The 13,074-nt window shown below is 57.9% G+C and overlaps 1 protein-coding gene across 2 annotated transcripts in view; it reads right to left on the reverse strand.

Annotated features, from left to right (window-relative positions):
• NELFA (negative elongation factor complex member A) overlaps positions 1-13,074 on the reverse strand; it is a 34,077-nt gene that overhangs the window by 901 nt on the left and 20,102 nt on the right. For both annotated transcript variants that reach the window (XM_032253946.1, XM_032253947.1), the window contains exons 2-10: positions 7,818-7,989; positions 5,812-5,973; positions 4,022-4,111; positions 2,569-2,699; positions 2,406-2,475; positions 2,068-2,156; positions 1,187-1,298; positions 262-527; positions 8-107 (exon numbers count right to left, since the gene is read on the reverse strand). In XM_032253946.1, the coding sequence (XP_032109837.1) occupies positions 8-107; positions 262-527; positions 1,187-1,298; positions 2,068-2,156; positions 2,406-2,475; positions 2,569-2,699; positions 4,022-4,111; positions 5,812-5,973; positions 7,818-7,989 (1,192 nt within the window). The remainder of the gene's footprint in view (positions 1-7; positions 108-261; positions 528-1,186; positions 1,299-2,067; positions 2,157-2,405; positions 2,476-2,568; positions 2,700-4,021; positions 4,112-5,811; positions 5,974-7,817; positions 7,990-13,074) is intronic.

Raw genomic sequence — 13,074 nt, forward strand, 5'->3', positions numbered from 1 at the left:
CACACACCTCGGGAACCGGCCATGAAGCCCAGGATGAGGGCCTTCTCGGGCCGCGTGACTTTGTTGGCTGTCTTGAACATCTCCTGGGCGGCGAACATCTGCTCTCGCTACAGCGGGCAGAGGGGTGTGGGTGACGGGGCTCTGCCAGGACCACCTCCTGCCTCCCCCTCTGCAGGCACTATGGCACCTCCATCCCAGGGCAGGTGGCCAAGGCTGTACCACCTACCTGGTGGCCTGTGGGCCCTGCCAGGGCATACCTACCGTGAGGGACAGGTTCTTCTTAGGCTGTTGTTGGGCAGGAGGCTGGCTCTGTGGGGCCACCATGGCCACCGGGGGTGTCTGAGTGGTAGGGGCAACAGCCGGGGGCGTGGTGGGTGTCAGAGGCGAGGTGGGCGCTGCAGGCGTGGGTGTGGCAGGGCTCAGGCCACTGTTGTACATGGGTGCCCGCTGCTTGAACTGTGCCGGCAGCGTGGGGCTCGGGGCACTGGGTTCCTCTGGTGGGCGGCTGGCTTCCCGGGAAGATGGGGCTGCAGGCAGACCAGGATCTGGTGAGGGAGCTGGACCCCGCCCTGTCCCCAAACCCTAGTGCTCCTGGAGGTGACAGGCTCAGCTCCCCTTCTCTGTCCTGCTACCTCTAACGAGAACTCCCTGTGGCCGCAGCTGGAGGAGTAAGGCCAGCAGTCTCAGGTCTTCCCAGACCCGCAGGTAAGATGTGTGGACTCCGGCCAGCTGCTGGCCTGTGGCGGGGCCCCCATACCGCAGGCACTGACGGGGAGAGGAAGGCTGTGTCCCCAAGCCCCTCAGGCCCAGCGCCTGGCCTGGGGTGCCGTGAGCCTGGCAGTGCCTTCCATCTGGGAGGGGATAGCCCTTAGCTCTCCTCCCCGCCTACCCAGCAACAAGAGCTGGCTCACCTGGCAGAAGACTCCTTGCGAGCCCAATCCCCTTCCTGCCATATCCCCTGTGGCAGCTGCCTGTCTGTGCCCAGGACAGGCAGAGGGGCAAAACAGCTGGTTTAGGTCTTGGAACTTGAGCTGACTAGCAGGGCACCTGCCCCTAGCACTGGCCGTGGCAGAAGGGGGACAACAGAGATGCGGCAGTGAGAACTGCAGTCCTAGCAGCGCCCGGGGGACAGGGCCATGTCCTGGTGGCAGCTTGGCTGGTTCCAGGCTGGGGCCAGCAGACTCACCTGGGGGCGTCTCAGAGCTGGGGGTGTAGGAGGAGGCAGGAACCACACTGGGCGTGGAGGGCAGGTAGCTTGTGGAGGGCAGTGCAGGTTCATTGTTCAGGGACCCAAGTTTCTGGAAGACAGTTTAGGGTCCCTCCCAGAAGAGGCCCTGCTTCCAGCATGTGCTCCCTCACGGCCCACAGGCTGTGGCCCCCTAAGCTAGAGCAGGATGGTGGGGGCCATTCCCGAGCTCCCTGGGCTGGGCAATGGGACCCCTGGCGCCCCAGTAGAGTCTGGGACTGAGCAGCTCCTGGATAGGAGAGGGGAGGGGTTGGGGAACCCAAACCGCCCATTTCTGAGGACTGAAGGAAAGAACAATGCTTTTTCTTACCACAAAAGCATTGATAAAAGGAAGATGTTCATATTCAGAAACCCAGAACATGCAGCTACGCGACAGGAAGGAGCTTATTACCCAGAAGTGACCCCGTGGTGTGGCTTCCTCCAGGCCCTGGCCTCAGATGACCCACTGCCTCCTCCCACCCACAGGCAGGGCCTGGTCTCCAGCGCACTGAGGCCTCTGACAGGTCCCACCTAGCACTCCCACAGGCCCGGCCAGCGCCCATTCATGGCCACTTGCAAGGCAGGTACCACCAGCCCTACCTGACGGGACATTGACCGCAGGGGTGAGGGACCCCCCACCCCGTAGCCCCTCCAGCAGGCATGGGGCAGGTGCCCGTGCCAAGCCCGAGTCTGATGCCCACATCAGGGCACCACCTGCACTGCTTCTTATATACATACACACACATGCATACCGCACACATACATACACATACATACACACACACACACACACACACGAGACTGGCCACAATCAGAACAAGGGGTGCAGCCCTGAGCCCTACCTGCGTGGACACCAGGCCGGCCGCGTAGTCCGGAGTGGCGTTCTCCACGACCGTCTCCTCCTTGGCCGGCTTCTCCACCACCTCCGCATCTGTGGACAGAACAGGCATCCTCGCCAGCGCACGGGCGCGTCTGCAGGCTCAGCTCGGGGCAGCAGCAGGGAAGCCAACAGCTCCCCAGGACAGGACGCCAAGGAGCCACGAGAAAAGCAGCACCCACCCACGGAAGAGGAACCTCGAGGGGCACAGCCCTGCCTGCCAAGAACAGACATGCCCCACCCCGTCTGGGCAGGCCCACAGGGACCCCCACTGCCACCTCTGAGCAGGCCCCTGGCACCCACCGAGAGTCTTCCTTCTCCGCTTCGCCTCTCGGCCAGCGCCAACCATATCCAGCTCAGAGATGTCCAGCAGCTGCCAAGATAAGTACAGCCCACCTTAGTGACACTGCAAGCGCCAGCGTGCCACGGGCCTCGGGGCGCCACAGGAGCTGCGGGACAGGCCTACCTTCACGCCCCGCTCTTTCCGCAGCAGCGTCCTGGAAGGCGGGATGGGGGTCCGGTTCCCTGTGGGGCTGAAGACGCTGGGCGCCGTGGGGCTTCTGAAGGGCGCCTGCTTTGGGATGCCTTTGAGTGGGGCTGGAGGACAAGGGCATCTGTCAGGGCCAGCAGCAGTGACCGCCAAGCCTCCCCTGCCCCTCTGAGCCCAGAATGTCCCAGCCTCTTCTAGGGGAAGGCCAAAACCTCGACAAGCAGCAGGCGGGACCCCCAGGATCCCGGACCTCAGGGAGCTGGGGGGCACCTGGAGCCACGACCTCACACTTGCCAAGACACTAAAACGAATCGCTGGGTGTCACCTCGGCCCAGCCATGGGACCTCACCAGGTGGAGGCTCTCACCAGCACTGCGGGGGCTGAGCTCCACCTCCTTGCACCTCCACAGGCAGGGGCAAGAAGCCAGGTGCCTGGGCCCGAGGGCAGCCCTCCCCAAGTCCATGCCCTTGCCCCCCAGCACCCACATGCACCCCTCCAGGGTATGTGTGCATGGCTCTCATGGTGCCAGGCTGGGAAAGAGGGGTGTGTGGGGGGGACTGTGCCATTAGCATACTGGGCCAGGCTGGACACCCTGCCCAACATCGGCCCACCCTCCCTGGGAGAGCAGGTGCGGCCCTGGCCCTGAGGTGCCTGGCTGGGGTGGAAAGACAGGGGTCTGCTCCAGGCAGGCAGAGTAGAGCAAGGTGGAGCCTCTGCTGCAGTGGGCAGGGACATGAGCCGGGACAACAGTCAGTAGACCCAAGAAGCCTTCCACCAGGTGCCACGTGGACACTGGGATTACAGGAACCCCAGTACACCAAGCCAGGCTGGCCCGAGTGCTGCTTGGAGGTGCCTGCATGGCTGCCCCACCCATCTGTGAGTTCACTCAGCACAGGACAGCACCTGTTCTACCCTCTGGCCCCCAGGTCACTATCCAGCACCTCCGGGGTGCCTGTGCCCTGCCATGGTTCCCAGGGGCACCCCGTCTTCCAGTCGCCAGGGTCCATTCTGCTTAAGCTCACACCCAGCCCCGAGCACAAATCAGGAAGGGCAGATGGAGGCGTGCAGCAGGTGCAGCCCCGGCTGAGCATGGCCACACCCTCCCTGCAGGGCCACACCCTCCCTGCAGAGCCACCCAGGGACACTCGGAACCCAAGAGCAGCTAGGAAGCCCAGGAGCCGCTGCTGCTGCTACCATCAGCCAAAGAACAGGGGACAGCGCCATCCTCAGAACCCGGCCTTTCTGTCTCAGCGCCCACGTACCCTCCCAGGGAGCTCCCCAAGGGGAAAAGCTGGTGAAATGGCCCCAGCGCCTCTGATTCCCACATGCTCCCAAGGCCAAGCACAACTTCCCTAACACAGAGCGGCATCTCCAGGGCAAGCCCTTAGCTCCACCCCAAAAGCCAGGCTCGCTGCACCGGGGGCCTTACTGGTGGTGTCCATCTTCCGCAGCAGTCCCCGGCCCTTGGCGTGGAAGGGCACCCCAGCGCTCCGCTTCAGCTGCTGGGCGGTCTCCGTGGCTGTAAGGAGGAGGTCGCATGTGTCGGGGATCCTCAGAGCATGAGCCCTCGGCCCTCGTAAATGAAGTGCCGTAAAGCGGATTCGCCCAGTGGCCTGAGTCGTGAACGCTGTGTTTATGGGTTTATGGGCAGCCATCTGAGCAGAGCCTGACGCCAGCTCACACATTATGAGTCAGAAACTCCCTCGGGTGAGCAACTTCCAGCAGCTGGGTGGCTATGTGCACCTCCCAGGACCCCAGGGCAGGGGGAGGTGGCAGAGGAGCAGTTGAGGGGCCTCATGGGCACCCTCAGCCGACTGGGGCCTACCCACAGCCCAGTGGGAGTGCTGTTCTCGCTGAGGGTCAGCAGGCATGGTCTAGACACAGAAATATGAGGAAGAAACAAACAGATTTTCCTGACTTGGCTCAGTGAGGCTGAAGGGTCAGGGGACACTGATTGCCCACAGCAGCCTCCAAGGGGGTAAGTTCTACTGTGGGGTGTGGCCCAAGGGGCCAGCAGAGTCCTTCACAGGCTGCCCAGGGGGCCTGGGGCTGCACAGAGCCTCCAGGACACGTTGGGCCCCGGCTGCCACCCATTCCAGCCAAGGGTAACACGCAGCTGCTGTCAGCCTTTTCTTTGGATTCTCTGAAAGCGGGGTGTTGATGTACATTATAAATATTAATTCCATCACCACTCAAAAGAAAAGGATTTTACTGAAATCTCTGTTGTGCTAGATAAGATCTGGGAAAACATTAAATGAAATGATTAAATGGCTTCCAAGTCAAACAGAGATCACTGGCAACTCGAGAAGGCAGCTCATGAGGTAAGGACGGTGCCCTCCAGCCATTCCCGCCTGCCACACTCCTGACAGCATGACAGCTGCACAGAGTTCATTTGGTAACAGGGATTAGAGATGCTTTAACTGAAATTCTGAAGTTTTTTTTTTGTTTTTGTTTTTGTTTTTTTGACGGAGTTTTGTTCTTGTTACCCAGGCTGGAGTGCAATGGTGTGATCTCAGCTCACTGCAACCTCCGCCTCCTGGGTTCAAGCAATTCTCCTGCCCCAGCCTCCCAAGCAGCTGGGATTACAGGCATGCCACACCTGGCTAATTTTTGTATTTGTAGTAGAACAGGTTTCAGTATGTTGGGCCAGGCTGCTCTCGAACTCCTAACCTCAGGTGATCTGCCCACCTCGGCCTCCCAAAGTGCTGGGATTACAGGAGTGAGCTACCACCCCTGGCCTAAATTCTGGTTTTTAAAGCATGTTTTCAGAACACAAAGTTTAATATAGCAATAAATAAACTTCTAACAAAAAACTTTATGCAGAAATTTATCTTTTTTTTGAGATAGGGTCTCACTCTCTCCCAGGCTGGGTGTAGTGGTGCAGCTCACTGCAGCCTCAACCTCATGGGCTCAGGAGATCCGCCTACCTCAGCCTCCTGAGTAGCTGAAAGCACAGGCATGCACCGCCATGCCTGGCTAATTTTTTGGTATTTTGTGTAGAGATGGGATTCTCTATGTTCACCAGGGGTCTCCGACTCCTGGGCTCAAATGACCCACCTGCCCCAGCCTCCCCAAGTGCTGGGATTACAGGTGTGAGCCACCACACACCTGGCCCAGAACGCTATCTTCTTGAAGGGGCAGCCTTGGAACCTCAGAACCCAAAGAAACCTATCACTGGAAACTACATGACAGCGCCCGAGGGCGGCGGCGCACACTCACACTTCTGCAGCAGCTCCGCCCGCAGCGTGGCACTCTTGGGTTTCCGCTTTAACTGAAAATGCTTCACCGGGGGGGTGAGGGGTCCTGCGAGGGTCGTCAGGGCGTTTTTGTTCAAGTACTGGCACTCTAGTGGCAGCATGGCAGACGCTTCGCACTCACCCACTGCGCAGTAAGAACCACAGTTAGGGGCGCCCTGGCAGCTGCCCGGCCCCATACCCTCCTCGGTTAGGTTTAGGTGGTGGGAGCTTTGGCTGTTTTTGAGTCCCCTGGAGTCTCCGAGCCCAACTCCCCTCGGCCCCTGCAGGTGCCCTGCAGCATATTCAGAACAGGAATGCCTGAGGCAGGCATCCTGAGGAGGCTTCGGACTGTCAACTCCGGCACCGCAGGTACCCGAGAACCACAGGTGGACACACGTACAGTGATTCCTGGAGGGGCTCCAGGCACTTCTAGAACATGACATGTTGACAGATCCCCCCGAAAGTAAGAAAGAGCCCCTGTCTATGGCTTCTCTCTTCCAGTCCCCAGGGCAGCCAGGCCAATGGTTTCTCCTGGAATCCCAGCCCTCATCAAAACTGCCCACATTCATTTCCTGAGTCTTCGCAGTCACTCGGGGTTCAGAGCCCAGGAACAGCCCCAAGAGGGACAGGGGACCTCCCACCTGAACTGGCCATGTGCCCTGCCTGGAGAAAAAGCACAGGCAGGCAGAAGAGAGTTCACCGCCCCTGGCTTTCCTCCCCGTGGGACGCTCTCCATTGACGCCAGCAGGGTGGGTGGGGTGGCCCTGTTCAGACCACTGCTCCAGAGGCAGCTGCATGGTGTGCGCCCTCACAGAGGGGAAAGGTGCCTGGCAGGGCCCCTGCAGGAGCGTGCAGCCTCCATGTCTCCAGCCCACAACCCTGTCTCTCTGGGTGCTGCCCTTGAAAAAGCTGGGCCACAAAGTCTGGGCTCCGAGGAGCCAGTTCCAATTGTCCAAAGCTGGAGGGAAATTCACAGAAGCACAAGCAGCCCATCAACAGATGTAATGGATGTCCTTCCAAAGCATCTACCAATTGCTTTTTTTTTTTTTTCCTGAGATGACGTCTCGCTCTGTGGCCAGGCTGCAGTGCAGTGGCACGATCTCAGCTCACTGCAACCTTCGCCTCCTAGGTTCAAGCGATTCTCCTGCCTCAGCCTCCTGAGTAGCTAGGACTACAGGCACGTGTCGCCACACCTGGGGAATTTTTTGTATTTTAGTAGAGACAGGGTTTCACCATGTTGGCCCGGATGGTGTCGATCTCCTGACCTTGTGATCCGCCTGCCTTGGCCTCGGCCTCCCAAAGTGCTGGGATTACAGGCGAGAGCCACAGCACCTAGCCGTTTTTTCTTTTTTTAAGAGACAGGTTCTCACCCTGCTGGCCAGGCTGGAGTGCAGTGGTGTGATCATGGCTCTCTGTAGCCTTGGCCTCCCAGGCTCTTTTGTAGAGATGGGTTCTTGCTATGGTTTCCAGGCTGGTCTTGAACTCCTGGCTCAAGTGATCCACCCACCTCAGCCCCCAAAATGCTGTGTTTATAGGCATGAGCCACAGAGCCCAGCCTTGTGAATATTTTCTAAGTGCTTTCCAGTCCACATTCAAACAACTGAATTGTTGAGATTTTCAACATGCATTTCTGAGCATCTACTCTGGGCCAGGGAATGTTCTGGGCCCTAGAACCTAGGACTGGTGATACAACCTGAACAGGTGGAGCCCCTGCCCTCATGGAGACGACCAGAGAGAGACCACGGAGTGACGCGGCTCCCACTGACAGGGCAGCAGTGAGGATGGGGCCTGTGGGCTGTTTTGTTTTCAAAATGGCAAAAAGTCAGGCCAGGGCTTAGGGGGAGGATGGTGTGGATATAGTCGATATTTTAGGGACCAGGATACATAGTAACAATGTAACCCTCTAAAAATCAAATTCATTTTGGGAAAAATTGTTCAAGAAAGATCCATTTCCCTCCTCCCAACATGAACTAAAGCCACACAGCATACCCTTTTCTCTGAGTTCTCCCAAAATATCCTGAACGTTGGGATTCTGCTCCTCGAGCTCCAGGTTAAGCGAGCCTGTGTCGGGAAAGGACTTGAGGATGTCGGCGACCATGAGCACCCAGGGGTCCGAGTCGAGGCTGGCGAGCTGGATGATCTCCATCAGGGCGCCCTTCATCTGCAAGAGAGGATGCTGCCGGTGCCACCGTGCCCCGCCCACTTCCGAACCCACTCGCTGCTGAGCTTCCAGATGGGCACTGGGCAGTGGCCGGGTTCTCTGGCAATCATCAACACCACTTCCTTCTGGGGGCTCTCTTTCCCCTATGCCCCCCACCTCACCCCAGGGCCACCCTGCTTCCCTGAGCTGCCACAGACTCTGCCAGGTTGCAAGACCTGGGCATCCAGTACCACCCCCCAACCTCCCAGCAGCACCCAGTCTGCTGGACCTGCTCTCCTCAACTGGTGTTCGGATGCAAGAAAACCTAAAGGTTGAGAAGTGGGGCCAGCACCCACCCCCACAGGAAGCCTGCGGGCGGGGGCATCCTGGGGTGATGGCGGGTGTAGAGCAGGCAGGCGCGTGGCAGAGCACAGCGGCACACAGGAGCAGGGCGGAGTCACCTGCCGCTGCTCGCTTGGAGGGGTGGTGCCCGGGTAGGCAGGGGGTGGGGCCTGGGACCTGGGGTGGGACCTGGGGCAGCACCCGTGACAGCTGAGCTGGTGTCCAGTCACCAGCTGGGTAGGGACGGCCGCCTCTGGGTCTAGACGGAGCTGGGAGTTGGCGTTCATGGAGCCTGGAGTGAGGCCAGGGCCTTTGGGAGGCCATGGGTGATGTGGGTGGAGGAAGCAGGCGCCAACTGCACTCCCTCAATGCCTGAGAGGCTGGATCCGTCCCCACCAGAGCCTGCTTCGGCCACATAAACCCCCTCCTGTGTGGAAACGCAGAGAGCCAGGGCATGGTGTGCCTGTCTCTGCTATGGACCCACGGGGCTGCTCATAGTGTGAGACGGCCAAGCTGGCTGGCACCGGGGATGAGCAACAGCACCCTGCCCTGTCCACATGCTGGGCTGAAACCCTCGCATGAGGCCTTCCTGACACCCACGCCACGGGTCAGGCACCAGAGTCATGTCCTAAGAGGGCTGCGGCCATCACATCCCTGTGAGCGACACCTCCTGGTGGCCTCTGAGTGGGAGGAGCTTCCATTGCTTCTCCTCAGGCCTTGCTGTCCTCATCAGCTGCCTGTCCTGAGGGAAGGTAGTTCGACAGGCAGAGTTCAGAGGTCGTGCCAGGGGAGCCTGCCTGCTGCCGAGCCCCGCTGCATCTGCCTTGAGGAGTCAAGAACCCCTGACTGGCCCAGCCCTTCTGTTCCTTGGGCACCAGGGAGGGTCTCGCCCCGCCCCACCCCCCACCTGGCCCCCACTCCCCACGCCCACCAGAGGACAGGGAACAGCGCACAATGCAGAAGACACCATACGGATGCAGGAGGCGCTGGGCACACGGTGACGCTGGCAGCCGCACAGCCCCGCTGTTCCCGGCAGCCCCGGGGGATGCCCTTCACCTGCCAAGAGGCAAGCAGCAGCATTTTATAAAAATAGTAAAGACGAAAAGAAGTCGGGCATGTTAATTTAAAACAAAAAAGACCACTGTTACACGGAGTAAATGTCTTCTCTCTCCAAAATGCCTATGTTGAAGCCTGTCTACTCTGCTTCGGCTTTTGTAAGAAAATGCTTGGCTTGGTCAGGAGCGGTGGCTCACACCTGTAATCTCTGTACTCTGGGAGGCCCAGGAGGGCGGATCACCTGAGGCCAGAAGCTCCAGACCAGCCCAAACTGCATGGTGAAGCCCTGTTCCTAACAAAAATACAAAATTAGCTGGGTGTAGTGGCGCATGCCTGCAATCTTGGCTACTCAGGAGACTCAAGGGAGAATCACTTGAACCCCGGAGGTGGAGGCTGAAGTGAGCTGAGATGGAACCACTGCAGTTCAGACTGGGCAACAGAGAGCAAAACTGCAACTCAAAAGAAAAAGAAAACGCAGGCCGGGCGCGGTGGCTCAAGCCTGTAATCCCAGCACTTTGGGAGGCCGAGGCAGGTGGATGACGAGGTCAAGAGATCGAGACCATCCTGGTCAACATGGTGAAACCCCGTCTCTACTAAAAATACAAAACATTAGCTGGGCATGGTGGTGCATGCCTGTAATCCCAGCTACTCAGGAGGCTGAGGCAGGAGAATTGCCTGAACCCAGGAGGCGGAGGTTGCGGTGAGCCGAGATCGCGCCACCGCACTCCAGCCTGGGTAACATGGGTGAAACTCCGTCTCAAAAAAAAAAAAAAAAAAAAAAAGAAAACGCTTGGCTTACACACCACAGAAATGTGCTTCTCAGTTCTGGAGGTGGGCAGTCCAAGATCAAGGCACTGGCAGATTCCCCGCCTCGGGGGGACCTCTTCCAGCTTCACGGAAGTGCCTTTTGCTGGTGGGAGCAGGGAACGCGCTCCCTTGGGTCTTTTTTTTTTTTTTTTTTTTTTTCCCCCGAGACAAAGTCTCACTGTTGTTGCCCAGGCTGGAGTGCAGTGGTGCAATCTTGGCTCACAGCAACCTCCACCTCCCAGGATCCAGCAATTCTCTTGCCTCAGCCTCCCGCACAGCTGGGATTCAAGGCGCCCACTACCATGCCCGACCAATTTTTCTATTTTTAGTAGAGACGGGGGTTTCTCCATGTTGGCCAGGCTGGTCTTGAACTCCCAACCTCAGGTGATCTGCCCTCCTCAGGCTCCCACCATGCTGGGATTCCAGGCATGAGCCACCGTGCCTGGTCTGGGTGTACCTTGTAAGGTCTGTAATTCTACTTTTGAGGCTCTGCCCACCTGACCTAATCACCTCCCCAAAGGCCCCCTAACACCATCACCTTAGGGCTAGGAATTCAACACAGATTTGATGGGGACAGGAACATTAAGTCCCCACAAAGACCTAATCCTCACCTCATGGCACTGCTGCCCCTTGGTATCCATAGGACGGGTTCAGGACCCCGCCACCCCTCGTACGAAAATCCACCAATGAGCAATCCCAGGTATAAAATGATACGGTGTTTGCACGCATCCTACACACGCCCTCTCACATGTTTAAATAATCTCTGGACTACTAATACCCCAGACAATGGAAATGCCATGTTAGTGCTGGTTACACAGCGCACCGGCTGTATTTGAAAATGGGGCCTTTGTGAGGCAATGGGGTCATAACGGCAGAGTCCTGGTCCAATGGGGTTCCCCCCATCCCTCCCTTGTGAGGGAGGCTAGAATGTGCCAGCCAGGAAGAGGGCCCTCGCCAGTAGCCGAGTGGGCCAGCGCCTCATCTCAGACCTGTGGCCTCCAGAACGTTGAGAAACTGACGCCTGCTGTTGAAGCCACCCAGGTGGTGGCACCGTTACGGCCGTCCACGGTGACTAGGACGCCTACCTTTACATTAACAACGCTTCAACATGAATCCTGCCTGCAGGCACGTTCCCGCGTACCCGCCACGTCTGTGCACTGAGGAAGTAAATGTTCCTGAGGCCCCATAACTACTCTGCGGCGCCGTCCCCAGAGGGACTCCAGAACTGGGTGGGGCAGATTCAGCAATATGTGGCTTCCAGGTCTTGCCCAGAGGGCAGCCTGGCCCGGACAGCTGGAACACTCCACATGGGCTAAGCGGAATCCACTTGCAGCTAACATGTGGCAGGGGCTCTAGGCTCAGAACACAGACAAAAGTAAAACTGACTCCCACACTGCAGCGCCCGTACAGGCGAAATCCTGGCACTTGAGAGCTGCCATGGCTGGGAGAACTCTCAAGAGAAGAGACACAGAAGGGGCACGGCCAGTGATTCCTCAAACCTCAGCAGCACAAGCCGCAAGCCAAAGCCTAGCACCGTGGCGGCAAATGAAAGCTTCCTGTTCGGCGCCAGGCAAAGGAAAAGGTCAACAGGAGGCCACAAAATAGCGGAAGGTCTGTCCTGCCTGAGCCAGAAGTGCTATACGTCTGAAGGATTCAAAAAGCTCCTGCCGATGACAGGACGGCAACCCCAACAGAGACACAGGCAGACGCTGCGCACGGGCAACGCCCAGAGGACACCCAGGGCGGCCACAAGGGACACGTCCCAAGTGACACCGAGAGAGGCCGAGACACTGGGCGCACACAGGGCGCCTCTCAGCCGTCTACTCTGCAACAACACAAGACGACGATGCCGCGCTGGGAGGGGAGGGACCCTGGCACCCCGAGGTCCTGCCCACTGTCCCCTCTTCCGCACATGAAGCAAACGCATGTTCTGTGGCCCGACATTTCCGTCCCGGGCAGATTCCATGTACATCTTTGTGGTAATCAATTGAGGGGGAGAAGCCATCTGCTGCCGTCCAACTGCAGAAGGCTCAGGACACTGAGGATGGCACCAGAAAGCGGGCACGCGGGGAAGCCCACTGTCTTGGTAAAGGGCCAGATGGTGAACACTTAGGCTTTTGGGCCACATAAAGTCCTCTTTTTCCTAAACAACTTTAACAACATAAAAAACATTCTTAGCTCATAGAATTTACAAAAATAGGCCATGGGCCTCACTGTGCCAAACCGTGGGTGGGCTGAATAGCAACTTAGTAAATATGAAAAATAAGTTAAAAGACAGTAACAGATGTTGCTGAGGATGCAGAGGAGAGGAAAGGCTTATACACTGTTGGTGGGAATGCAAATGAGTACAAGCTCTATGGGAAGCAGTGTGGAGATTTCCATCCAGCAATCCCACCACTGGGTATCTACCCAAAGGTAAAGAAATTGCTGCGTCCACAGGGACCTGCACCTGTGTGTTTACCACAGCACTCGACAACGGCAAAGACAAGGAACCAACCAAGTGCTCGTCAGCAGAACCAGATTAAAACTGTGGTACGTACAAACCGTGGAATACTCTTCAGCCACAGAAAGAAGAAAGCCATGTCTTTTGCAGCAACGTGGATGGAACCTGACGTCTCATCTGAAGTAAAATGAGCCCGTCTGCTGAAAGTCCAATATCACATGTTCTCATTCCCAAGTGGGTGCTGAGAAACGTGGACACGTGGACACAGAGAGTGGAACGCTGGCAGATGGCTGGGAAGGGAGGGAGGCCGGAGTGGGTGAGGGATGAGAAGTGACTTCACATACACCAGGTCCACTCTTCAGGTGATGGACACCCCGAAGTTCTCACGCACCCCTCTGAAATCTACACATGTGATGAAACTGCACTTGTACCCAAGTTATATAATTTTTTTTTTTTTT

This window comes from Sapajus apella, unplaced genomic scaffold, assembly GCF_009761245.1.
Source record: "Sapajus apella isolate SASKATOON/1434 unplaced genomic scaffold, GSC_monkey_1.0 scaffold85, whole genome shotgun sequence".
Lineage (NCBI taxonomy): Eukaryota > Metazoa > Chordata > Mammalia > Primates > Cebidae > Sapajus > Sapajus apella.